This window comes from Chlorocebus sabaeus, chromosome 28, assembly GCF_047675955.1.
Source record: "Chlorocebus sabaeus isolate Y175 chromosome 28, mChlSab1.0.hap1, whole genome shotgun sequence".
Lineage (NCBI taxonomy): Eukaryota > Metazoa > Chordata > Mammalia > Primates > Cercopithecidae > Chlorocebus > Chlorocebus sabaeus.
Genome location: NC_132931.1, coordinates 8,928,483 through 8,956,426, shown reverse-complemented (window position 1 = coordinate 8,956,426; position 27,944 = coordinate 8,928,483). Strand labels below are relative to the sequence as shown.

Genomic DNA, 27,944 nt, shown 5'->3' with positions numbered 1-27,944 from the left:
TAACAAAAAACTTTTTATGTTATGTGTATTTTACCACAAGGGAAAAAAAAAACAAAGAACTCATGAATCCCTCTGAACTACTTGGATCTGTGGAAAACACGTCCATGGATTGCATTTGGTGTACACAGGGATGGAATTTGGTTTTGTTTTTTTGAGATGGAGTCTCGCTCTGTCACCTAGGCTGCAGTGCAGTGGCGCAATCTTGGCCCACTGCAGGTTCAAGCAATTCTTGTCTCAGCCTCCCAAGGAGCTGGGAATACAGGCGCCTACCACCATGCCTGGCTAATTTTTGTATTTTTAGAAGAGACAGGGTCTCACCTTGCTGGTCAGGCTGGTCTCGAACTCCTGAGCTCAGGTGATCCACCCACCTCGGCCTCCCAAAGTGCTAAGATTACAGGTGTGAGCCACCACGCCTGGCCTGGTTGTTATGTTTTAATTTTAAAATATTGTTTAGCTAGAGATAGGGTCTTGCTATGTTGCCCAGGCTGGTCTCAAACTCCTAGCCTCAAGTGATCCTCCTGCCTCGGCCTCCCAAAGTGCTGGGATAAGAAGTATTGAGCCACTGCGCCCAGCAAGAAGCATAATTTGAACTATGTGACAGCTTCAAAGGGAGGCTGGAAATCACTGTCATGAAGTCTACATTGTGGGAGTGAAAGGATGGGCAGGCCCAGCCCACAGTGACCCCACAAGCACTCAGCCACCACCCCCACCCAACTCCGCAACCTTCAAGAAGGAAGCACTCAGATACCAACAGGACATATTTCAAATAGTTTAATTTTAAAAATATTCTATTCAGTGCTAAAATATGTCTTCACTCACTGTTGCCCATTTCCATTTTCTTAAACTTTTTTGAAACAAAAAATAAAATCACAAAGTTCAATTTAACATGCAGATTTCAAAGAAAAGGGAGCTTTCTAGAAACTGAGCTGAAGGGGTACTGTGGGGGATGGGTACTGTTGTCAGAACCTCAAATTCTTGCTGGGGCAGTTTGTGGCAAGAGGCAGGGATGTTGGAATGACAGGTACAGGTGAGAACAAAGAAAGCTGTGTGTGCGGACATGTGTGCTGAGGGCAGGGGATGGGGACGGCGGCCACAAAGGACTGTCAGCAGCTAGGGTGCCCGTGAGAGGCAGGACCACCTCAGGCATGGGCGGAACTGGCAGGACAGCAAGAAATCTAGACAGACTCTCTGCCCTTGTGTGGAGAAAAGCCCTTCCCTTCCCTCCAACGTCTCTACCCAGTCCTTCTCCAACAGCAGCCTACAGGGCCCCCAGTCCTAGGGGAAAGTCCCGGAGTCTACAGTCTCCATTCAAGTTCAAGTAACCCGAAGCACTCTCTTCTAGAGGGTGCCTTCCACATCTCTCTCTTCTCGCAGAAGCTGCCAGCAGCTCTGTCCAGAGATTCTGGAGCAGAGACTGCTGCCTGGAGGTGACAGATGAATCCTGGGGTGGCCGATGCTCCAGCCAACTTGGGGTGCAAAAAAGACATGAGCGCTCCTCTTCTCGGGAGCAAGTAGACACAGGTGCCAGGGACGGGAAGATGATGCTACAGCCCCAAGTCCTACGCCAGCCTTCCAGCCCGGAAGGCTCATGTGTGCAGGCTCTCGACCCCAGTGCTTGCCCTTACCCCAGCAACGCAGCGCGGCCAGAACCAGAATGCAATAAATAGAGGCAGGGCCAGGAGGCGGAGGGCCAGGACGGTGCTAGCTTTCTGAGGCCGTCTGCGGCACTGTGGGTTGGTCCACACAGAAGCGCTTCAGGGGTGGGGCACCTGAGTCTTCCTCTTCCTCGACGACCTAGGAGCAGGCAGAGCATGGAATGCCAGGGCCACCCCTCCCAACCAGAACCTTCCCACCACCTGAATTATAATGGGATGCCCACCCTACTCCTTCCAGCAGATGATCAAACTTCCTCCCCTGCCAACAACCCAGGGACTCATTTCCAGCGCTGCAGATCCAAGCCCACATCCAGTCTTTCCTGGTTTTTTGACTTAGAAACTGGGAAGCCTGGCCAGCACAGTGGCTCACACCTGTAATCCCAGCACATTGGGAGGCTGAGATGGGCAGATCACTTGAGCTGAGGAGTTCAAGACCAGCCTGGCCAACATGGTGAAATCCTGTCTCTACTAAAAATACAAAAATTAGCCGGGTGTGGTGGTGGACACCTGTAATCCCAGTTACTCAGGAGCCTGAGACAGGAGAATCACCTGAACCCGGGAGGCAGTGGAGGTTGCAATAAGCCAAGATTGTGCCACTGCACTCTAGTCTGGGCAACAGCGAGACCCTGCCTCAAACCAAACAAATGAAAAACTAGAAACCCCAAAGTGACTGCTTACCTGTGTCTCTAGTGGAACTGGTTCTTCCTTGGTGAGGGTGGGAGGTTCATCAGCCACTTCCGAGGAGGGCAGGGAGGGCTCTGAAAAGGCAGCAGGGTCGGCCTGAGGGCAGGGGTCCCCTGAGGCCTGGACCTGGGGGAGCTTCCTTAGAGCTGTGTGGAGGTGGCTTGGTGAGGAGGGGAGAATACTGGCCTGAGAGGCAAACATTCATTCAGGGCCCAGCTGGACCAGGTCACAGTCATGAATGGTGGAAGGGCAAAATACTGCTAGACTGCAGAGGGCCATCTCTGCTGGGCTGGAGATATCTGGAACCCACAAATCCGCTCATCTTGTCATCCTCCAGCCCAAACATCATGACTCTAACTCAATCTCTCAGTTTTCTGAGAGTTGGTATGAGGACTAGATGAAGTAATAAACACAGGAGCTAAGAACAGTGCATGCCAAATAGTAAGAACACAATAAATATTAACTACAATTGGCATTTCCCACGGAGAAACAAGTTCCATTTTGTAGTTGGCTGTTAACGGGTCACAGCACAGGAAAGCTAACAAGGGCCTAAGACACATCTATATATCCATATTATAACAAGAAACCTGGGTCGGGCATGGCGGCTGACGCCTATAATCCCAGCTACTCTGGAGGCTGAGGTGGGAGGATCGCTTGAGCCCAGGAGTTCAAGACCAGCCTGGGCAACACAGTGAGACCCCATTTCTACAAAAAATTAAAAGATAGCCAGGCATGGTGGCACAGGCCTACAATCCTACTACTAGGGAGTCTGAGGCAACAGGATCACTTGACCCCAGGAGTTCAAGACTACAGTGAGCTAGGATTCAGTCACTGCATTCTAGCCTAGGCAACAGAGCAGGACCCTATCTCTTTTTAAAAAAAAAAAAAAAAAGGAAAGGAAAAAAATTTAGCAGGATGTGATGCAGACAGCAAAAATGCTGAAGACAGAAGGACTTAAAGTGACATTCATTCCAACAGTTACTAGACGGCCATGTGATCTTAGACAAGCAATTTAACCTTTCACTCTGTTTTTTTTGAGATGGAGTCTAGGTCTGTCGCCAGGCTGGAGTGCAGTGGTGCAATCTCGGCTCACTGCAACCCCTGCCTCCTGGGTTCAAGTGATTCTCCTGCCTCAGCCTCCTGAGTAGCTGGGATTACAGGCATGCGCCACCACACCTGGCTAATTTTTGTATTTTTAGTAGAGATGGGGTTTCACCATGTTGATCAAGCTGTTCTCTAACTCTTGACCTCAGGTGATCCACCCGCTTTGGCCTCCCCAAGTGCTGGGATTACAGACATGAGCCACCATGCCAGGCCTTTTTTTTTTTTTTTTTTTGAGATGGAGTCTCACTCTGTTGCCCAGACAAGAATGCACTGGTGTGATCCCAGCTCACTGCAACCTCTGCCTCTTAGGTTCAGGCGATTTTTCTGCCTCAGTCTCCAGAGCAGCTGGGATTACAGGCACATGCCACCATGCCCAACTAAATTTTTTATGTTTTTAGCAGAGAAAGGGTTTTGTCATGTTGGTCAGGCTGGTCTTGAACTCCTGGCCTCAAGTGACCCGCTCACCTAGACTTCCCAAAGTGCTGGGATTACAGGTGTGAGCCACCGTGCCCGGCCCAATTTAACCTTTCTAAGCCTTGAATGTTCATTTTCCTCATCTGTAAAAGAAGACAATAGCTGCCACCTCACAGGATTTTTAAGAGAATTATACCAGGTGTCAAATACCCAAGTTCCTTCCACAGAGCCTGGCACTCAACTCTAAGGCTTGTTTTCTCCCTTCACTCTGTGAAAGGGGAAAATATAATCATTCCTCAAAATATCCCAAGCTGGTGAGAAAGGGCTTGGTGCCGCCTGGCTCTGAGGCGCTCTCTCAAGCCTGTTACTCTAAAGATGAGACGCAACAAGAGCAGGAAGCAAGGCCCTTCTAGGAAACTCATCCTGGGCCAACCACGACTCACCCTCCAGGATCTCCTGGCCCAGGGTTGGGGGCTGGGAGTCATCCGTGCGGAAGTCGGAGGTGTGTGCTGGGCTCAGGGACTCACTCTGCTGGGGGCTGGGGCTTGAGTTGGTGCTGCTGTCCACCTTCAGCTGATAGACGTCAGACACGGAACTCTGGTTGCTGTTTTCATCTGAAAACCAAACAGAACAAAGGCAGCAGCTGAGTGTGGTCATTCTCCTCAAGAGGAACTCTGGACAGAGCCAAGGGCCTGGCATCACTTTAGGCAGTCAAGGATACAACTGAGCATAATAATCATTGTGCCCGGCCTACACGACATAGATTATAAGTACCAGAGGCAGCCAGAATCTTTATGTTTATGCAACATTACACTTCGGGAAGGTCAGGATATGCTTATTAAACACTTCTTTATTATCCACTGATTGCAGCTTGTGGAAGGGAGGGGTGTAGCTGTGTCTCTGGTCAGTACTTCTCAATCCTCCTCACATCACAAGATGTGTAGAAAATGATATTTGTCAGGCACCCTTGGGCATCTGAAGGAGGCTGGTGGTGTCTGAAGGTGGTGAGCTCAGGCTTCAGCTGCCTGACTGCCCCAAGGACTGATAGATTAGCACCGGGGAGTTCTGCCTGAAGGCTTAGTCATCACCAAATTTCAAAACTTAAAGAGTTACCAGGCCGAGTGCGGTGGCTCACACCTGTAATCCCAGCACTTTGGGAGGCCAAGGTGGGCTGATCACTTGATGTCAGAAGTTCGAGACCAGCCTGGCCAACATGGTAAAACCCTGTCTCTACTGAAAATACAAAAATTAGCTGGGCATGATGGCACGCGCCTGTAATTCCAGCTACTTGGGAGGCTGAGGTGGGAGAATCGCTTGAACCCGGGAGGTGGAGGTTGCAATGAGCTGAGATTGCATCACTGCACTCCAGCCTGAGTGACACAGCGAGACTCCGTCTCAAAAAATAAAAATAATAATAATTTAAAAAAAAAAAAAAAAGTAAGAGTCACCAGTGCCTTCCTCTGCTGCACCTACAGCAGTCAGTCACCAAAGTATTTCTGCTCTGGTATCATTTATGCTCATTCCTTCCTCTTCTACTGCTTCAGTTCAAGCCTCCTCATCTCTTGCCTGGCCTCCTGCAACAGCCACCTACCTCACTGCCCTGCCTCCAGTCTCATGTACCTTAAACTGAACTGCAAACCACTGCCAGAGAGACCTTTCTAAACCCTTCGACGCTCCACTGCTGCCTAAGGGAGAAATGTCATACCCAGTATTTTTTTTTTTTTTTTTGAAACAAAATTTCGCTCTTGTTGCCCAGGCTGGAGTGCAATGGCGCGATCTTGGCTCAACACAACCTCTGCCTCCCGGGTTCAACCGATTCTCCTGCCTCAGCGTCCTGAGTAGCTGGGATTACAGGCTTGTGCCACTACGCCCAGATAATTTTGTGTTTTTATTAGTGACGGGGTTTTACCATGTTGGCCAGGCTGGTCTCGAACTCCTGACCTCAGGTGATTCGCCTACCTCAGCCTCCCAAAGTGCTGGGATTACTGGCATGAGCCACCATGCCCGGCCATACCCAGTACTTCTTAGGCTAGGCACGAGCTGGCCTTGTTGCAACATAGGAAGTCCTTTCTGATCTCTGGCCTCAGTGCCTGCTGTTCTCCCACAAGCATCCTCAGCTCCAGGCAGGCTGGACCCTTACCCAAAAGCTTCGTCACGCACGGGTGTTTCTGCCTAGCTATTCATACTTGGCTAGGCTGCCTTCTCATGTCCTAGAAAGCCCCAGACCTCCCAACACAGTCCCGACATCATTTCCTCCATGGAGCCCTGCCTCCCTGGCTCGCATGGGTGGAAATGACCAACCTCTCTTACTCTCCCATGATAGCCTGTGCATGCTTGCATTTACCATTTTGCACACGTGCGTCCTCCCGTGAGCCCCTGTGGACAGGCTCTGTGGCTCACTTGTCCTTGATTCCCCAGTGCAACACACGGTACCTGCATACAGTTCATGGTATTTACTAAATGAAAAGGAGGAGATGGTGGCCAGACTGAGGAAATGGAGGTTCATATGTCTCCCAGAGCTTTCTGACTACTGAACACACATCAGTGTTCCCTTTCCAACAGTATATGGTTGACCTTGGTGGGGCCTGGGAAAGAGGTGGGGAAGGGATAACTACACGCTGGGTTAGCTCAAATCTGGTTTTGAAGAGAAAGTCATAAACTCACGCTAGTCTTGACCCCTACAAAGACCTTTAATACCCACACTAAAATGGAAGTAGCATTTTGTTACCAAATGAATAAAGCTGTCACTTTTGAACTTAAGCAAAACACCGTTCCTCCCTGAGCATCTGTTTCCTTAAATAGGGATGATAATAACTGCCTGGTTTATATCACAGGCTGATACATGGGTAAAAATGAGACAGTAGGCCGGGCGCGGTGGCTCAAGCCTGTAATCCCTGCACTTTGGGAGGCCGAGACGGGTGAATCACGAGGTCAGGACATTGAGACCATCCTAGCTAACATGGTGAAACCCCGTCTCTACTAAAAAATACAAAAAACTAGCCGGGCACGGTGGCGGGCGCCTGTAGTCCCGGCTACTCAGGAGGCTGAGGCAGGAGAATGGCGTGAACCCGGGAAGCGGAGCTTGCAGTGAGCTGAGATCCGCCCACTGCACTCCAGCCTGGGCGACAGAGCGAGACTCCGTCTCAAAAAAAAAAAAAAAAAAAAGGAGACAGTAAAGTAAAAGTGCTTCGTAGACAGTACCTAGCAGGTAAATGTAAAAGGCAGTATCATGACTACAGTGCTGACCCAGCGGGATGAGTTTAGGAGGCAGAACACGTCCTAACAGTGGGTAAGCAAAAGCTTCGGCTTTGGGTAGCCTTCTCTAAGCCACTATCACAAAACATACAGTCTAGGCCAGGTGCAGTGGCTCTTGCTTGTACCTTGGAAGGCCAAGGCTGGGGGACTGCTTGAGGCCAGGAGTTCAAGGCTAGCCTGGGCAACATAGCCAGACTCTATCTCTACAAAAAATAAAAAATGAAGTACAATCTAAAAAAAAAAAAGCTTCTGATTCAGACAACCAGGACCTGACACGGAGTCTGTCACTTACAAGTTATGTAACTTCAGATATGTAACTTAACCTCTCTGAGCCTCAGTTTCCTTCACTGGAAAACGAGGATACCATTATCTATCTTGCAGTGTTACCGTGAAGTTTAAATGAAAAGATTTAGGTCAAGTGTCTAGCACTTGACCACCGAAAAAGCAGGCGCTGAATTGATACACAGAATTCTTTTTTTTTTTTTTTGAGACGGAGTCTCTCTGCAGCCCAGGCTGGAGTGCAGTGGTGCGATCTCGGCTCACTGCAACCTCCACCTCCTGGGATCAAGCGATTCTCCTGTCTCAGCCCCGTGAGTAGCTGAGATTACAGGCGCGCGCCACCACGCTCAGCTAGTTTGTTGTATTTTTAGTAGAGACTGGGTTTCACCAGGTTGGCCAGGCTCGTCTTGAACTCCTGATCTCAGGTGACCTGCCCACCTCAGACTCCCAAAGCGCTGGGGTTACAGGCGTGAGTCACTGCACCCGGCCAATTCTTCTTATTAATGCGTTCATCCAAGTTTTTGTTCTCCTGCAAGGAAGACACAGAGATGCAACTCACCCTGGAATTCAAGAAGGAGAGAGGAATTGGCTGAGGCATCAGAGGGAAAGCCATTAGGTTCTCGGGCTGCTGAACTGTTCGATTTTGACTTTTCTTTCTAGAAAAGGAAAAAAAGAGGAATATGACAGAGCCAAGCAGGAGACTCACAGAGAGGGAGGAGGGTGCTATGTGACAGACCACAGAGGTCTGGATTAGGACTGAACAGGAAAAATGACAGCAGCATGAGAATCCAAGGACCCAAGGAAAAACAGAATCCTGGACAAGGCACTTCTCCTCAAGCCTCAGAAAAAATGAACCCTTCCAGCAGGAATATCATGAATCATAAGTAACAGGCAGATATATACACTTCAACTGGAACGTCCCATAGTATCCCTCTCCTGCCCTGATCAAACTGCTCAGGCAACCCTTCTCTATGCGAAAGGGCAAGAAATACAAAACACTCAATTGAGAAAGATTCCTGTTCCAGTAGCCAAGTGGGGAAAAAAGTGAGAGAAGAAGGAACCTCGTGTAACGCAGACAGGACAAATGGGCCCGGGCTAGCTCTATTCCTGATCCATCAGCCTCATCCATTCAAAATGATCGCCGCGGCCAGACGCAGTGGCTCATGCCTGTAATCCCAGAACTTTGGGAGGCCAAGATGGATGGATCACCTGAGGTCAGGAGTCCGAGACCAGCCTGGCCAACATTGTGAAACCCTGTCTCTACTAAAAATACAAAAAGCAGCCAAGTGTGGTGGCACGTGCCTGTAATCCCAGTCACTTGGGAGGCTGAGGCAGAATAATTGCTTGAAGTGGAAGTTGCAGTGAACCAAGATGGCACCACTGCACTCCAGCATAGGCTACAGAGCGAGACTCCATCAAAAAAAAATAAATAAATAAAACAATAAATAAATAAATAAATAATAAAAATACAAAAATTAGCCTGGCGTGGTGGCATGTGCCTATAATTTCAGCTACTCTGGAGGCTGAGACAGGAGAATTGCTTGAACCTGTGGGGTGGAGGTTGCAGTGAGCCGAGATTCTGCCACTTTATAACAGCTTGGGCGAAAGAGCAAAACTCCGTCTCAAAAAGAAACAAACAAAAAAACCCAAAAAACAAAATGATCACCCCATGTCTATTTTTACCTATAACATTTGTTTCAAGAAAGATATAGGTTATAAGTGCAGGGCAACCATAGTGGGCAGATAAACACCAAGAAAGCAACAAGAAAGCCAAAGGGCTAGGCACAGTGGTTTATGCCTGTAATCCCAGCACTTGAGGAGGCTAAAGTGGGAGGATTGCTTGAGCCCAGGAGTTTGAGACCAGCCTGGGCAATATAGTAAGACCCCATCTCTACAAAAAATAAAAAATTAGCCATGTTTGGTGGCACATGCCAATGGTCCCAGCTACTGAGAAGGCTGAGTTGGGAGGATTGCTTGAGCCTGAGAGTTCGAGGCTGCAGTGAGCTATGTGCACTCCAGCCTGGGCAACAGAGTTAGACCCTATCTCAAAAAAACAAAACAACAACAAAAAAAACAGCCCAGAGTAAATCCAAGCATATGAAAATGAGAGCATCCCAAAAGCCAAAAGTTTAAATCTGAGTAGCCTCAAATTTACCAATTCATACTTTTTATACATTTCTGGCAGATGCATTGTATTAGTAACATAATTTTTGTTAATAACTCAATATTTTTGTTTGTTTTTTTTGAGACGGAGTCTCACTCTGTCGCCTAGGCTGGAGTGCAGTGGCCAGATCTCAGCTCACTGCAAGTTCCGCCTCCCGGGTTCACGCCATTCTCCTGCCTCAGCCTCCTGAGTAGCTGGGACTACAGGCGCCCGCCACCACGCCCGGCTAATTTTTTGTATTTTTTAGTAGAGACAGGGTTTCAGTGTGTTAGCCAGGATGGTCTCAACCTCCTGACCTTGTGATCCACCTGCCTCAGCCTCCCAAAGTGCTGGGATTACAGGCGTGAGCCACCACGCCCGGCCAATAACTCAATCTTAACTCTGGAGTAAATCAACTGCAGTTATGGGTCCCTGTGTCCTTTCCTTCATTTTTCAGATATAATTTCGATGTAATTGCAAACACTTTACTATTACATATATTACATAATTTTTTTTTTTAATTTGAAACAAGGTCTCTCTCTGTCACCCAGGTTAGAGTGTAGTGGCACAATCACAGTTCACTACAACCTCTGCCTCCCGGGCTCAAGTGATCCTCCTTCCCCAGCCTCCCTGAGTAGCTGGGACCACATGTGCACATCACCACGCCCAGCTAATTTTTGTACAGACAGGATTTCATCATGTTGCCCAGGCTGGTCTCAAGCTCCTGACGTCAAGGGATCCACCTGCTTCGGCCTCTCGAAGTGCTGGGATTACAAATGTGAGCCACTGTACTCAATCAGCATTTTTAATGGTTGCTTAATATTTCCATGATTCACTTAATCACTTCCCAAATACTGGACATTTAGTTTTGCATCTTTTATTTCTATTCTTTTTTTTTGGAACAGGGTCTTGCTGTGTCACCCAGATTGGAGTGCAGTGGTACAATCATAGCTCACTGCAGCCTTGAACCCCCAGGTGCAAGCGATCCTCCCACTTCAGCCTCCCAAGTAGCTGGGACCATAGCCACATGCCACCACGCTGGCTAATTTTTATTTTATTTTATTTTTTGAGACTGAGTCTCACTCTGTCACCCAGGATGGAGTGCAGTGGTGCGATCTCAGCTCACTGCAAGTTCCACTGCAAGGCCTGGGCCTCCCAAAGTGCTGGGATTATAGGTGTGAGCCATTGTGCCTGGTCTAATTATTTCATTTTATTTTATCTTATCATATCTTATTATTTTATTTTGCGATGGAGTCTCGCTCTGTTGCCCAGGCTGATGTGCACTAGCTTAATCTTGGCTCACTGCAACCTCCACCTCCCACGTTCAAGCGATTCTTCTGCCTCAGCCTCCCAAGTAGCTGGGATTACAGGCATGAGCCACCATACCCAGCTAATTTTTTGTATCTTTAGGTAGAGACAGGGTCTCACTATGTTGACCAGGCTGGTCTTGAACTCCTGACCTCAAGTGATACACCTGTCTCGGCCTCCCAAAGTGCCGGGATTACAGGCGTGAGCCACCACACCTGACCATTACTTTTACAGGTTTTTTTTGGAGCCTCACTGCTTTCAAAAAGGACGTGGCAATGTATGTGATGCACAGTTTCATATAGCACTGACGCCAACTTTTGGCTTTATCATCACTTTTTTCTGATATCTCATTTATATTTATTTTAATAGTTCTGTGTTGATACAAAATTTGTATTCACTACAGGGAATTCTGAAAATACAGAAAAGGAACATCATCTATATGACTAGCCACAATATCAACATATATTTGTGTGAAAAAGGGTCATAACAGGCCGGGTGCGGTGGCTCATGCCTGTAATCGCAGCACTTTGGGAAGCCAAGGCAGGTGGATCACCTGAGGACCTGAGGTCAGGAGCTCGAGACCAGCCTGGCCAACGTGGTGAAACCCCATCCCTACTAAAAATACAAAAATTAGCCGGGCATGGTGGCAGCTGCCTGTAGTCCCAGCTACTCGAGAGGCTGAAGTAGAAGAATCACTTGAACCCAGGAGGTGGAGGCCAGTGAGCCAAGATCACGTCATTGCACTCCAGCCTGGGTGACAGAGCAAGAATGGCTCGAGAAAAAAAAAAAGAAAAAGGGTCCTAATACAGCATTAACTTGCTTCTCTTCCCCACTCACCATACTATAAACATTCTCCTAACCCAATGAATAATGCTACCAAAATCTCTCTTTCTTTTTTTTAAGAGATGGGGTCTCGCTATGTTGCCCAGGCTGGAGTGCAGTGGCTGTTCACAGGCACCATCATTGCACACTACAGCCTCCAGCTCCTGGGCTAAAGTGATTATCCTGTCTCCGCCTCCCGAGTAGCTGGGTCTATAGGACAGCATTACCATGCCCAGCGATAACATCTTTTATCATAGTTACAAGGCTTTACAAGGTATGGGTGCACAATCACTTAGTGAATTATGTACAATCATTTTTACTTTGCTTGTAATTTTTATTATTTTTTTACTTTTTTGAGACAGGGTCTCACTCTATCCCCAAGGATGCAGTGCAGTGGCATGATCATAGTTCACTACAGTCTCAAACTCCTGGGCTCAAGCAGTTCTCCCACCTCAGCCTTCCAAGTAGCTGGGATTACAGGCATGTGGTACCACACCAGGCTAATTATTTTTTTGTAGAGACAACATCTCACTGTGTTTCCCAAGGTGGTCCCAAATTCCTGGTGTCAAGAGATCCTCTCGAGTTCTGGGATTACAGGCGTGAGCCACTGCAACTGGCCTAATTTTTTTTTTTTAACTTCTATTTTAAGTTCAGGGGTACATGTACAGGTTTGTTACATATGTTAACTTGTGTCAGGGGTTTGTTATACAGATTATTTCATCGCCCAGGTATTAAGTCTAGTACCCTAGTTATTTTTGCCGATGCTCTCCCTCCTCCTACCCTCCACCCAGTAATTTTTAAATTAAATTTAATTTAATGTTTTGTAGAAACGGTATCTTGCTACATTGCCCAGGCTGGTCTAGAACTCCTGACCTCAAGTGATCCTCCCACCTTGGCCCCCCAAAGTGCTGGAATTACAGGCATGAGTCACTGCATCTGGCCAAACTTTTAAAAATATTATTATTATTATTTTTGAGACAGAGTCTCAATCTGTCGCCCAGGCTGGAATGCAGTGGTGTGATCTTGGCTGATTGCAGCCTCAACCTCCTAGCTTCAAGTGATTCTCCAGCCTCAGCCTCCCGAATAACTGAGATTACAGATGGGTGCCACCACACCCAGCTAATTTTTGTATTTTGGTGGAGACAGGGTTTTGCCATGTTGGCCAGGCTGGTCTCGAACTCCTGACCTCAGCTAATCCAACCACCTCGGCCTCCCAAACTTCTGGGATTACAGGCGTGAGCCACCGCACCTGGCCAAGAGAAGGGGGTTTTCTAGCAGCGTCTACTCCTATCTATACACAATGCCCAAGAGATTTAACTGCTTGGCCTTCGACTCCCGTAGGTAATGGCCTCACCAGAGCCAGGGCTGGATAGGGAATAAACAGTTGCTCCAGAACCATGCCCCATCAACTCCATGAGTTTGGCATCCTAGAACTTCTTGGGATGGCCACTCTCAGATAAAGGCAGAGTCCGTAGGGTTGGTGCTAGGAGGTTTCCTGGAGCCAGAGACAACAGCAGAGAGCAAAAGGGAGAGGCTGAACCCTGAGGCTAACCTCGACTTCCTAAATTCATTTACAGAAAGGAAAACTACAGCTCAGGCTTCGGTCCTCCTAGTTATACATTACCAGCCAATGCAATTGAGAGTCCCAAGGGAATAAAAGGTAAGAGAACAGATAAAACTCACCAGAGATTGGAGGAATACAGGCACTCTGATAAATAGAACAGTCTATACCAGAAGGAGCAGAAGAACTGAAATTAAACATAGATCTTCTCAGAAAGATACGGATAATATTGAAAAGTTGTTTTAGCCAGGAGCAGTGACTCATACCTGTAATCCCAGCACTTTGGGAGGCGAGGGCAGGCAGATCACTTGAGGTCAGGAGTTCGAGACCAGCCTAGCCAACATGGTGAAACCCATCCCTACTAAGAATAGAAAAAAAATTAGCTGGGTATGGTGGCACATGCCTGTAATCCCAGTTACTCAGGAGGTTGAGGCAGGAGAATCATTTGACCCTGCAAGGTGGAGGATGCAGTGAGATGAGATCATGCCATTGCACTCCAGCCTGGGTGAGACAGCGAGACTCTGTCTCAAAAAAAAAAAAAAAAAAAAAAAAGTGTTTTTGAGGAAGAACCAATTGAGGTAATTTGTTATGAAAAATATAATTTGCTCAAATAAAAATTAAGTGAATGAAATTAATTGAAATACATACAGCTAAATAAAAGATTAATGAGCAAAAAACTGTGTTGAGAAACTCAGAATGCACCAGGAAAAGATGAGAAATGAAATGAATGAGAGAAAAGAAATAAAGCAGGTTGCCGGGCGCGGTGGCTCACTCCTGTAATCCCAGCACTTTGGGAGGCAGAGGCGGGTGGATCACCTGAGGTCAGGAGTTCAAGACCAGCCTGACCAACATGGAGAAACTCCATCTCTACCAAAAATACAAAATTAGCTGGGCATGGTGGTGCAAGCGCTACTCGGGAGGTTGAGGCAGGAGAATCACTTGAACCCGGTAGGTGGAGGTTGCGGTGAGCTAAGATTGTGCCTTGCACTCCAGCGTGGGCAACAAGAGCAAAACTCCATCAAGGAAGGACTGAAGGACGGAGGGACGGGACGGGACGGGACGGGACAAGGGAAGGGAAGGGGGAAGGGAAGGGGGAAGGGAAGGGGGAAGGGAAGGGGGAAGGAAAAAGGAAAGGAAAAAGGAAAAAGGAAAGGAAAAAGGAAAGGAAAAAGGAAAAAGGAAAGGAAAGGAAAGGAAAGGAAAGGAAAGGAAAGGAAAGGAAAGGAAAGGAAAGGAAAGGAAAGGAAAAGGAAAAGAAAAGCAAGCAAGCAGTTGCGTGGGTGCAGTGGCTCACACCTGTGATCCCAGCACTTTGGGAGGCCAAGGCAGAAGGATTGCTTGAGGTCAGGAGTTTGAGACCAGCCTGGGCAATACAGCGAGACCCTGTCTCTACAAATAATTTAAAAGTTTGCCAGGCGTGGTGGCACATGCCTGTAGTCTCAGCTACTTGGGAGGTGGAGACATAAGGATTTCTTGAGCCCAGGAATCGAGGCTACAGTGAACCATCATTGCACCACTGTACTCCAGCATGAGCTATGGAGTGAGACAGTCTCAAAAAAATAAAATAAAATAAACAAATAAACAGAAAAAAAAACATTTCAGGATATTTTGAGGGAATTCCTAGATTCCTAGGAGATCAAAGATAGAAGAAATGCTAAAGTTTCCAGGAAGCCAAGTGGATCACCTACAAAGACTCAAGAATGGGAATAACATCACATTTCTCAACAGCGACACTGGATGTACAATTGAGTAATAGCTTCAAAGTGCAGAAAGAAAGTAATTTTGAACCTAGAATTTCATATACAGATAAAATCAATTTTAAACATGAAAGTGAAACAAAGATATTTTCAGAAAGTTTTCCCCACAGAAGCTCTCTTTGACAAAATTCTTGAAGGATGTACTCTAGCAAAAAGAAAAACAAACGTAGAAGAAAACAGTAAGAAGTCAGTGCATGAGGCCGAGCACAGTGGCTCATGCCTGTAACCCCAGCACTTTGGGAGGCCGAGATGGGCAAATAACTTGAGATCAGGAGTTAAAGACCAGCCTGGCCAATATGGTGAAACCCTTGTCTCTACTAAAAAATACAAAAATTAGGCTGGATGTGGTGGCATGTACCTGTAGTTCCAGCTACCTGGGAGGCTAGGCACCAGAATTGCTTGCACCCAGGAGGCAGAGGCTGCAGTGAGCCAAGATTACACCACTGCACTCCAGGCTCAGAGTGACACCCTGTCTCAAAAAAAAAAAAAAAAAATGTAAGTGCATGAAATTTTAGGCAAGGCTGGACGCAGAGGCTCACGCCTGTAATCCCAGCACTTTGGGAGGCAGAGGTGGGCAGATCACAAGGTCAGGAGATCGAGACCATCCTGGCCAACATGGTGAAACCCTGTCTCTACTAAAAATACAAAAATTAGCTAGGCGTGGTGGTGTGTGTCCGTAATCCCAGCTACTCTGGAGGCTGAGGCAGAAGAATCACTTGAACCTAGGAGGCGAAGGTTGCAGCGAGCTTAGATTGCACCACTGCACTCCAGCCTGAGCAACAGAGTGAGACTGTCTCGAAAAAACAAAACAAAATAAAGAAACAACAACAACAACAAAAATTAGCTGGATGTGGTGGCATGTGCCTGTAGTCCCAGCTACTCAGGAGGCTGAGGTGGGAGGATCACTTGAGCCCAGGAGACCGAAGGTAGAAGTAAACCGAGATTATATCACTGCATTCCAGTCTGGGCGACAGATTGAAACCCTGTCTTAAAAAATAATAATAGGCCGGGCGCGGTGGCTCAAGCCTGTAATCCCAGCACTTTGGGAGGCCGAGACGGGCGGATCACGAGGTCAGGAGATCAAGACCATCCTGGCTAACCCAGTGAAACCCCGTCTCTAGTAAAAAAAATACAAAAAAATAGCTGGGCGAGGTGGCGAGCGTCTGTAGTCCCAGCTACTCGGGAGGCTGAGGCAGGAGAATGGCGTGAACCCAGAAGGCGGAGCTTGCAGTGAGCCGAGATCCGGCCACTGCACTCCAGCCTGGGCAACAGAGCGAGACTCCGTCTCAAAAAAAATAAAATAAAATAATAATAATAATAATAATAATAATAATAAACGAGCAGGCCGGGCATGGTGGCTCATGCCTGTAATCCCAGCACTTTGGCAGGCTGAGGCGGGTGGATCACCTGAGGTCGGGAGTTCAAGACCAGTCTGACCAACATGGAGAAATCCAGTCTCTACTAAAAATACAAAATTAGCCAGATGTGGTGGCACATGCCTGTAATCCCAGCTACTCGGGAGGCCAAGGCAGGAGAACCACTTGAACCCAGGATGGGGAGGCTGCAGTGAGCTGAGACTGCGCCATTGCACTCTAGCCTAAGCAAGAGAAGTGAAACTCTGTCTCCAAAAAAAAAAAAAAAAAAAAAAAAAAACCAAAAAGAAAACTCTTGTTTCTGATGGGAATATAAATTGGTACAACTACAATTTCAGAAAATAGTTTAGCATCAGGTAATATAGGTCAAAACATACATACCCTAAGACCCAGCCGCTTCCCTTCTGAGAATATATCCTAGGAAAACTCATGTACATGCTTATGTGGATTCTGAACAAGAATGCTCACAGGGGCATTGCTCCTATTAGCCCTAACTGTGGACAACCTCAATATCTACAGGAGAACCAGAAAAATAAACTACACTTAGCCATGTGATGAATATGCAGCAAAATACAGCATAGAGAGCAACGAAAAGGAATGGATAACTCCAAGGACAACATGGATGCATTTTATAAACATAATGCTGAGCAAAAGAAACGCAACACACTAAAATAGATACTTTATCATGCTGTTTCCATAACGCTCAAAATGTTAGAGCCTGGTGCAGTGGCATATGTCTGTAATCCCAGCTATTTGGGAGGCTGAGATAAGATCGCTTGAGCCCAAAAGTTCAAACCCAGCCTGGGCAACAAAGGGAGACCCCCATCTCTAAAAAAGCAAAAAGGGGCCCGGCGCGGTGGCTCACGCCTGTAATCCCAGCACTTTGGGAGGCCGAGGCGGGCGGATCACGAGGTCAGGAGATCAAGACCATCCTGGCTAACACAATGAAACTGTCTCTACTAAAAAAGACAAAAAAATTAGCCGGGTGTGGTGGCAGGCGCCTGTAGTCCCAGCTACTAGGGAGGCTGAGGCAGGAGAATGGTGTGAACCCGGGAGGCGGAGCTTGCAGTGAGCCGAGATCGCTCCACTGCACTCCAACCTGGGCAACAGAACGAGACTCCGTCTCAAAAAAAAAAAAAAAAAAAAAAAAAAAAAAGCAAAAAGGGTGGGCATGATGGCTCATGCCTATAATCCCACCACTTTGGGAGGTTGAGGTGGGAAGATCATTTGATCCCAGGAATTTGAGATCTATCAGCCTAGGCTAATATAGCAAACTCCCATCTCTCCCCCTGCCAAAAAAAAAAGAAAAAGAAAAAGAAGAAGAAAGAAAAAAAAATTAGCTGGGCACGATGGCATGTGCCTGTGGTCCCAGATTCTCAGGAGGCTGCCGTGGGAGGATTGTTTGAGCCTGGGAGGTCAAGCCTCCAGTGAGTGGAGATCATGACACTGCACTCCAGCCTGGGTGACATAGTGAGATTTTTTCTCTGGGAAAAAAATCTCATAAACAGTAATAAAGGAAAAACTGTTTAGAGAGTGGTAAGAAAAGCAAAAGTAAGAGAGTGATTACCTTTAGAGGGGCAGGAGGAAGAGGATGGGAAGAGCTGCAGAGAGGTTGCTGGGGTCTTGGCAAAGCTCTATGTTTCACACTGAGTGGTTCTCACAAGGGTGTTAGCTTTATATTTATTCATACACTGTACATTTATGTTTTATATACTTCTCTGTACGTTTTATACTTGAAATTTTAAAAAACAATTAGAAAAAAAAGTTGGGCTGGGCACGGTGGCTCAAGCCTGTAATCCCAGCACTTTGGGAGGCCGAGACGGGCGGATCACGAGGTCAGGAGATCAAAACCATCCTGGCTAACACGGTGAAACCCCGTCTCTACTAAAAAGTACAAAAAACTAGCCGGGCGAGGTGGCGGGCGCCTGTAATCCCAGCTACTCCGGAGGCTGAGGCAGGAGAATGGTGTAAACCTGGGAGGCGGAGCTTGCAGTGAGCTGAGATCCGGCCACTGCACTCCAGCCTGGGTGACAGAGCCAGACTCCATCTCAAAAAAAAAAAAAAAAGAAAAAAAAGTTGGAAATAAACTGGGTATTTATCACCCAGAAAATACGTAGATAAAGGTACTCACTGCAAATAAGAAAATGCAATGCATGATTCAAAGGTAATAATTCTACTTGTATTTACAGATACATGGAGGGTTCTCAAAACAAGGTTGGTTCATGCCTGTCATCCCAGCACTTTGGGAGGCTGAGGCGGGCAGATTACTTGAGGTCAGGAGTTCAAGACCAGCCTGGCCAACATGGTGAAACCTGTCTCTACTAAAAATACGAAAGTTAGCCAGGCGTGGTGGCAGGTGCCTGTAATCCCAGCTACTCAGGAGGCTGAGGCAGGAGAATCACTTGAACCTGGGAGGTAGAGGTTGCAGTGAGTTGAGCTTGCACCACTGCACTCCAGCCTGGGTGACAGAGCGAGAGTCAAAGAGAATACAAAGAGCTTCTGGCAAAATGCTGTACATATGTAAGTTTTGTTTAAAAACAAAAATACACATATGAAACAACGCTATGTATTTTTAAAGAATATGCAAGTATCCAAACAAAGATGAATCACAAAGGCCTACATCAGAATTAGAAAGATGTATATACACATGATACACACACTACAGTGGGGGGCTAATCGCATAAGAGCAAGTCTCAGCAAACTTTTTCTTTTTTTTTTTTTATTTTTTATTTTATTTTATTTTTTTTTTTTTGAGACGGAGTCCCGCTCTGTCGCCCGGGCTGCAGTGGCCGGATCTCAGCTCACTGCAAGCTCCGCCTCGCAGGTTTACGCCATTCTCCTGCCTCAGCCTCCTGAGTAGCTGGGACTACAGGCTCCCACCACCTCGCCCGGCTAGTTTTTTGTATTTTTTAGTAGAGACGGGGTTTCACCGTGTTAGCCAGGATGGACTCGATCTCCTGACCTCGTGATCCGCCCGTCTCGGCCTCCCAAAGTGCTGGGATTACAGGCTTGAGCCACCGCGCCCGGCCCAAACTTTTTCTTAAAGGGCCAGATGATAAATATTTTAGGTTTTATGGGCCATTAGGCCTCATGGCAACCACTCAATCTGTCATCGTAATTCAAAAGCACCACAGACAATAAGTAAATCAGTGGGCATAGTTATGTGTTTGGTTTTTTGTTTGTTTTGAGACGAGTCTCACACTGTTGCCCTAGGCTGGAGTGCAGTGGCAAGATCTAAGCTCACTGCAACCTCTGCCTTATAGGTTCAAGCGATCCTCCTTGCCTCAGCCTCCCAAGTAGCTGGGATTACAGGTGCCTGCCAGCAAGCCCGGCTAATTTTTTTATATTTTTAGTAGAGATGGGGGTTGCACTATGTTGGCCAAGCTGGTCTCAAACTCCCGACCTTAAGTGATCCGCCCGCCTTGGCCTCCCAAAGTGCTGGGATTACAGGCATGAGCCACCGCACCCAGACAGTTATGTTCTAATAGAAATATACTGACAAATGTAAGGAATACGCCAGGGTTGTAGTTTGTCAAGCCCTGGAAAAGAGGCTTGAGTTAAGGGAAAGGAATAAAGAAGGAAAATAATAAAGAGAGGCCTTGCATGGACAAGTAACATGGGTGCCTTGAAGTATTTTCCACTCAATTCCGGGAAAATAAATTCCTTTAATTAAGAGGCAATTAGGCCGGGTGCAGTGGCTCACACCTGTAATCCTAGCACTTTGGGAGGCTGAGGCAGGTGGATCACAAAGTCAGGAGTTCAAGACCAGCCTGACCAACATGGTAAAACCCCGTGTCTACTAAAAACACAAAAATCAGCTGGGTGTGGTGGCAGATGCCTGTAACCCCAGGTACTCGGGAGGCTGAGGCAGAGAATTGCTTGAATCCGGGAGGCAGAGGTTGCAGCGAGCCAAGATCACACCACTATACTCCAGCCTGGGTGACAGAGCGAGACTCCGTCTCATAAAAAAAGAAGCAACCAAATAAAGAAACAAACAAAATGGTACCTTTTGATTTTCATCCACACTTACCTCCTTGCTGTCTGTCACAGGAACCCACTTAAATATCCTCAGGGACGTGTCACCCACAGTCACCCACTTCTTCTCCCTAAAAGAAAGACACTTCTTAGAACTGATAAAACAATGCAATGCGTTTTCTGCTCATCACTTGTGCTTTTCTACTACTCAGCAGTTCATTCCTTCGATCTGGAATCCTTCTGAACTTCCTCTTGGTGGGGTACGGTAGCTCACACCTGTAATCCCAGCACTTTGGGAGGCTGAGGCAGGAGGAATCGCTCAAGCCTAGGAGTTTGAGAACATCCTGGGCCATTTAGCGAGACCTCATCTCTAAAAAAAAATACAGGCCAGGCGCAGTGGCTCACACCTGTAATCCCAACATTTTGGGAGGCCGAGGTGGGCATATCACTTGAGGTCAGGAGTTTGAGACCACCCTGGCCAACATGGTGAAACCCTGTCTCTACAAAAAAATATACAAAAAGTAGCTGGGCGTGGTGGTGTGTACCGGTAATCCCAGTTACTCGGGAGGCTAAGGTGGGAGGATCCCTTGAGTCCAGGAGGCAGAGGCTGCAGTAAACTGAGATCACGCCACCACACTCCAGCCTGGGCAACAGAGACCCTGTCTCAAAAAAAAAAAAAAAAAAAGATGTGGGACATAAGGCTGGAAGGTAGCACACACAGCACCATATTTTTTACTTGCATGTCAGTTACTTTGGGTGCTTTTCTCTTTACCAAATATATGAGTTCTAGTACTACTTTCCTTTGTTTAAGTGAGACAGCGTCTCGTTCTGCCTCCCAGGCTGGAGTGAACTGGCACAATCATAGCTCACTGCAGCCTCGACCTCCTGGGCTCAAGCGATCCTGCCACCTCAGCCTCTTGAGTAGCTGGGACTAGAGGCGCACGCCACCACACCCACCTACATTTTTATTTTTTGTAGAGACTGGGGGGGTCTCTCTTTGTTGCCCGCGCTGGTCTTGAACTCTTGGCCTCAAGCAATCTGCCCACCTTGGCTTCCCAAAATGCTGGGATTACAGGCGTGAGCCACTGCACCTGGTCTACTTAGTCTCCAGTTAAAGGTTCTTCCAAGGGACAGACAATCCCAGGAGAGACACCTGCTGCTGGGGGGTACGGCGTGGTGGGTGTGACAAGTTAGGATCCTTTCCCTTTCTGGGTTACTAAGACTGCATAAAGAAAAAGAAAACTAGTCTAAAGAAATTTTTTAAATTTCAACTTTGAAGTTCCAAAGCTTTGTAGAAATCCTTTTGTCTCCTGCTGTGTTCCAAAGGGGTAAAAATGGCAGAGTTTATCAGTCCACTACACTCACGAAATAAGCAAAGGGAAGGGACAAGAGGGATAAAAGTCTTACACAAGGTCACTCTCTAAATGACTAAGGACCCCCAACTATCTACACCAGATTAGAATGCCACTGTTCTGAGCTTGCCCACAGAGCACCTTTGAGGTCTGCAAACAAATGTGTGGAAGAGACAGAACAAAGGAAACGCTCTATTTTGTGTGTGTGTGTGTGTGTGTGTGTGATAGGCTCTCCCTCTGTCACCCAGGCTGGAGTGCAGTGGCGTGATCACCACTCATTGCGGCCTCAAAATCCCAGGCTCAGGTGAATCTCCCAGCTCAGTCTCCGAAGTAGCTAGGACGACAGGCCACCATGCCCAGCTAATTTTTTATATTTTTAGTAAGGACAGGGTTTCACCACGTTGCCCAGGTTGGTGTTGAACTCCTGGGCTCAAGCGATCCTCCTGCCTCAGCCTCCCAAAGTGCCGGGATTACAGGCGTGAGCCACCGTGTCCAGCCTCTCCTTCATTCCAAGAAGGTTATTCCCTAAGCATGCCAGGCAGAGAACGAATCTGCTTATTGTAAGGTCCACTGATACCTTAAGAGGTGCTTGCTGTCAGTAGGAACAAGGGCCAAATGCAGAGAACTGCTTCGTCACAGATCTGAGCCAATTTCTCAAAGGGTCAAGTCCAAATGTGAAGTCACAAAAAAGCAAAAAAAAGTACCTGCTGTTGTAATTGTTGTAATTGTTGACGTTGTTCAGCAAATGATGATGGCGGCTCACGCCTGTAATCCCAGCACTTTGGAAGGCTGAAGTGGGTGGATCACTTGAGCCCAGGAGTTCGAGACCAGCCTGGGCAACATGGTAAAATCCTGTCCTCACTAAAAAAACAAAAATTAGCCAGGCATGGTGGCACACACCTGTAGTCCCGACTACTCAGGAGGCTGAGGCGAAAGAATTGCTTGAACCCCAGAGGCGGAGGCTGCAGTGAGTCAAGATCACACCACTGTACTCTAGCCTGGGCAACAGAGCAACACTGGGTTTCAAAAAAAAAAAAAAAAAAAAAGACATACTGGGAGTGTGAAGAGACTGTGATGTAACAGAAGGAATGAATTAAAGTCTTAGAAAATAACTAGAATTCCTGAACAGACCACTCCATTTTCTCATTTATTCAACCAATTAGTCTACAACAGGCTATGCTAGGACCTGGCGATGCAGAGAACAAGATCCATGGTCCCTGCCCTCACAGACCCTGTCTTATATCTGGAAACAGACATGAATAGCTCAATTCAAGATTAGTCACTTAATCATTAGGTTTAACCATATCAAATTGCCATTTTTGTAGGTTAATTAGCCAAATACAGGAGACCAGATGCAGTGGCTCACATCTGTAATCCCAGCACTTTGGGAGGTCGAGGTGGGAGGACCACTTGAAGTCAGGAGTTCAAGATCAGCCTGGCCAACATGGTGAAACCCAGTCTCTACAAAAATACAAAAATTAGCTGGGTGTGGTGGTATACACTTGCAATCAGCTACTCAGAAGGCTGAGGCAGAATTGCTTGAACCTGGGAAGCAGAGGTTGCAGTGAGCCAAGATTGCACCACTGCACTCCAACCTGGGTGACAGAGCAAGACTCTGTCTCAAAAAAAAAAAAAAAACAAAACAGAAGTCAAATATAGGAAATGTCTTATGAGTCCATCTAATACAATCGTGGAAAGTTCTGTGAAGGGGACTTGATCTAGATTGGGAATCATAAGTGGTGAACCTAAGGAAGCAACTTTTGAGCTGCTCTAGGAGTTAACTCGGCAAGAGGGAGGAGAAAAGAGAGGAAGAAGAATGCCAGGCGGCAGGAAGAGCAGAGTGACTTCACTGGAAAGACGGTGGGCATCCTGGGAAAGAGCCAGCCAAGCGAGGCAGGAAGGAAGGCCTTCTTCGGTATTTACCCTAAAAGCAAGAATGGAACCACTGCAGCATTACTGGGGTGCTAGAATAAGATGCACATTTCATATATTTTTTACAGATGGGGTCTCGCTCTGTTGCCCAGGCTGGAGTGCCATGGTATGATCATAGTTCACTGCGGCCTCAACTCCTGGGCTCCAGCGATCCTCCCACCACAGCCTCCCAAATAAAGCTGTGCACTTTAAGATCACTTTGTAACTCGGAAGAGAGAAAAATAAAATCACTCGGTGCCAATGAACAGATTGGGGAATGAGCAAGAGCAGCAGAGAGAGAAGGGAGGCTGGTACAGAGTTCCAGGTGACAGAGGATGGCCTTTCAGCAGAGCCTGCTAGGGGCGGGGAATCAAAAATGGGGAGAAGAGAAGGGTGTGCCTGTTCTCAGGTTTCACCAAAATCTCGGAGGATTAAAGGTGGACCAGGAAAACCATGAATAAATTAAACTATTTATACGGAAACCCAACTATATATGAAGCCCTCAGACATAGAAAGAGAAGGAACTTCCCTCTTGTGGGGAAATGGACAGATAAACACACAAATAAAGGTCAATGTACCAATGACCTTAAAGGGAGTAAAGGGTGAGGGGTGGGAGACGTTAAGGAAGGCTTCCTGGCGGGAGGTAATATCTACTTGAACTTTTAGTTTTTGTAGAGACCGGGTCTCACTATGTTGCCCAGGATGGTCTCAAACTCCTGGCCTCAAGCGATCCGCCCGCCTCAGCCTCCCGAAGTGCTGGGATTACATGCCTGAGCCACCTCACCTAGCCATACTTGGGTTTTTTTTTTTTTTTTTTTTTTTTTTTTTTGAGACGGAATCTTGCTCTGTCGCCCAGGCTGGGGTGCAGTGGCCGGATCTCAGCTCACTGCAAGCTCCGCCTCCCCGGGTTTACGCCATTCTCCTGCCTCAGCCTCCCGAGTAGCTGGGACTACAGGTGCCCGCCACCTCGCCCGGCTAGTTTTTTGTATTTTTTAGTAGAGATGGGGTTTCACCGTGTTAGCCAGGATGGTCTCGATCTCTTGACCTCGTGATCCACCCATCTCGGCCTCCCAAAGTGCTGGGATTACAGGCTTGAGCCACCGCGCCCGGCCCATACTTGGGTTTTTAATAATTGGTAGTAATTGGCTATACAAAAAACTTGACAAAGTTGGCTATGAAAGTTTAACGTGATGACTCTGATACACAACGACACAGTGTGTATCGGAGATCCGGATACAAAATAGGTGCTCAACCGGCGTCTTCCATGCACATTTGAGACATGGGGTCTCTCGCCGTAGCCCAGGCTGGAGTGCCGTGGCACGATCATAGCTCACTGCAGCCTCCAACTGCTGGGTCCCAGCAATCCTCCCACCACAGCCTCCCAAGTAAGGATGTGCACTTTAAAAAGACCACTGCTACTTGGAAGTGAGAAAAATAAAATCACTCAGTGCAGACGATGAACCGGCTGGGGAATGAGCAAGAGCAGAAGCAGAGAAATTAAAGGGAGGCTGGTACATAGTTTGCAAAGGACTCTCCTGACAGCCGTCAGGGCAGCAAGAGAAAAAGCCTACCAAGCTCGCGGCGCAGGGGCTGGGTTCTGGGGGAAAGTGAGGGATTTTCCTTTGGATGACACCAGGCTTCCTCCCTTAACAGACTAACCCATAAACTCACCCAACTTCAATGCCTGAATACGCAGAGCTCTCAGCCTGGCGGGTTGAAATCACTCCAGGGATACTAGCTATTATCAAGGGCCAGCTTGGAAACGCAGGCGGGGCCAAAGCCCAGGAAGAGTGGAGGGCGGGCCCTCGGCTGGGCCGGGCGCGGAGACACCGAGGCCAGGCGGCCCCAGCACGGGCCGGAAGCCGGCATCCCCTCCCAGGCAGCGCGCGACCGCAGCCGCAGCAGGTGGGCGGGCCCGCGAGCTGGGCGGCCCACTGATTGGCCGCGGCTGGCGCGCCCTCTGACCTCACGCCGACGCCAGCGGCGCCCTCCTCCCGCCTTCTCCCGCGTCCCCCTCCCCCAGCGCCGGCCGGTCGGCTCCCACCCGACTCGCCAGTCCCGCGCTCCTCAGGGCCTGGACCCGCGACCCCCGCCAGCCCCCTAACCTCCGGCCCCTCACCATTTCCGCACTTTCTCGATGGCCGCCATCACCTTCTTGATGTCGTCTTTGGCCCGGCTGCGGGTCTCCGCCCGGACCGACCGGCCCGACATGGCGGCGGCGGGAGCGGCGGGGGCCAGGGCACTGCTCCCAAGACACCAGGTATCGCGCGCCTCACGCGCCGCCGCCCGCCCGCCGCCGCCGCCGCAGCGTCACCGCGGCCGTCGCCCCCTCTGTGCGCGCGTGCGCGAGGAAGCGCGCGCACCCGCCCGCCCCTTGGGGCTCGCGGCCTCAGCGCGCCTGCGCGCCCCGCCCGGGGCGTCCCTCTTGAGCGCCCCGGGAGTCCCCTGAGCCCCTACCCAGGCCGGGGTGCGAGGTGGGCCGGCGCACGTGCTGTGGTCAGGGCGAGGTGTGAGGTGCTGCTGGTGGGCAACTGGTTCTTTTCCCTGGGAGTCTGGAGGTCGGCTCCCTGCTCTGGCCAGCGTGTTAGGGACCTGACCCTGTGGAACCGCGCTCCTGCGCCGTCTCTGTCCTCCCGCCTCTCCTGCCCAGCACCTTTGCCCTCCGGCTCTGCCGCTCCAACCACGCCTTTCTTCGCCTTTCTTCAGGATGCCTTCTGGCCTTTGCACATACCTGTTCCTCACCTGGAATCCTCTCCTCTCTTCACAAGATGAACTGCTTTCCCAACATTCAGACCACATTCTTGCCTTTTCTCGAGTATCTAGTAGTCTCAAGTATTCGGGAGGCTGAAGCAGGAGGATCACTTGAGCCCAGGAATTTGAGGCTGCAGTCAGCTGTGATATGATCGCACTTGTGAATAGCCACTGCACTCCAGCCTGGGCAACATATGGAGACCCCATCTCTAAAATAAATAAAAGATGCCTATTTTGTGCAGGACTCTGTACCAAAAACTGAAGACATACGTGGTTTTGGTTTCAAACAACTTCCAGTTTATTTATTGAGACGGAGTCTCGCTCTGTGGCTCAGGCTGGAGTGCAGTGGCATGATCTCAGCTCACTGCAACCTCCGCCTCCTGGGTTCAAGTGATTCTCCTGCCTCAGCCTCCAGAGTAGCTGGGATTACAGGCACGCACCACCACGCCCAGCTAATTTTTGTATTTTTAGTAGAGACGGGGTTTTACCATGTTGGTCAGGCTGGTCTCAAACTCCTGACCTCGTGATCTGCCCGCCTTGGCTTCCCAAAGTGCTGGGATTACAGGCGTGAGCCACGGCGCCTGTCTTTTTTTTTTTTTTTTTCTGAGATGGAGTCTCACTCTGTTGCCCAGGCTGGAGTGTAGTGGTGTGATCTCGACTCACTACAACCTCTACCTCCCGGGTTCAAGCAGTTCTGTGTCTCAGCCTCCCGAGTAGCTGAGACTATAGTCGCCTGCCATCACACCCGGCTAATTTTTTTGTATTTTTACTAGAGATGGGGTTTCACCATGTTGGTTAGGCTGATCCTGAACTCCTGACCTCATGATCCACCTGCCTCGGCCTCCCAAAGTGCTGGGATTACAGGCGTGAGCCACCGCACCCGGCCCAGTTTATTTATTCATGTGGAGATGGGATCTCACTATGTTGTCCAGGCTGGTCTCAAACTCCTGGTCTCAAGGGATCCTCCCGAAGTGTTGGGATTACAGGCATGAGCCACCATGACTAGCTGAGCTTCCAGTTTAGTAGAACATTCAGACCAAACAACAACAAAAATAATCATTTATTTTTTACTTTTACTTATTTTTTGGTACAGGGCCTTGCTTAAGTGATCCTTCTGCCTCAGCCTCCTGTGTAGCTCAGACCACAGGTGAGGGCCACCATGCCTGGCTGCCCTTTTTTTTTTTTTTTTTTTTTTTTTTTTTTGTAGAGACAGGGTCTCCCTTTGTCGCCCAGGTTGGTCTTGAACTCCCGGACTCAATTGATCCTCCTTTCTCGGCCTCCCACAGTGCTGGGATTGCAGACATGAGTCACTGGGTCCAGCTTCCCAAATCATATTTAAAATGCTATTTGATAAATGCTAGCCTAGGCTGGGCACGGTGGCTCACACCTGTAATCCCAGCACTTTGGGAGGCCATGGTGGGTGGATCATTTGAGGTCAGGAGTTTGAGACCAGCCTGTCCAACATGGCGAAACCCCATCTCTACTAAAAATACAGAATTAGCTACTTGGAAAGCTGAGTCAGGAGAATCGCTTGAATCCCGGAGGTGGAGGTTGCATGAGTCAAGATGGCATCACTGCACTCCAGCCCAGGCAACAAGAA

General features: G+C 48.4%; 1 protein-coding gene across 1 annotated transcript; it reads right to left on the bottom strand.

The window, feature by feature from the left end:
- Nucleotides 1-756: 756 nt before the first annotated feature.
- BCL7B (BAF chromatin remodeling complex subunit BCL7B) lies at nt 757-25,919 on the bottom strand. Its single transcript, XM_008018347.3, has 6 exons — nt 25,713-25,919; nt 20,386-20,461; nt 7,951-8,047; nt 4,301-4,471; nt 2,334-2,413; nt 757-1,794 (listed from the first exon to the last, which is right to left on the bottom strand). The coding sequence occupies exons 1-6, from the start codon at nt 25,802-25,804 to the stop codon at nt 1,702-1,704; spliced, it is 609 nt and encodes a 202-aa protein (XP_008016538.1). The 5' UTR covers nt 25,805-25,919; the 3' UTR covers nt 757-1,701.
- Between the last annotated feature and the right edge of the window lie 2,025 nt (nt 25,920-27,944).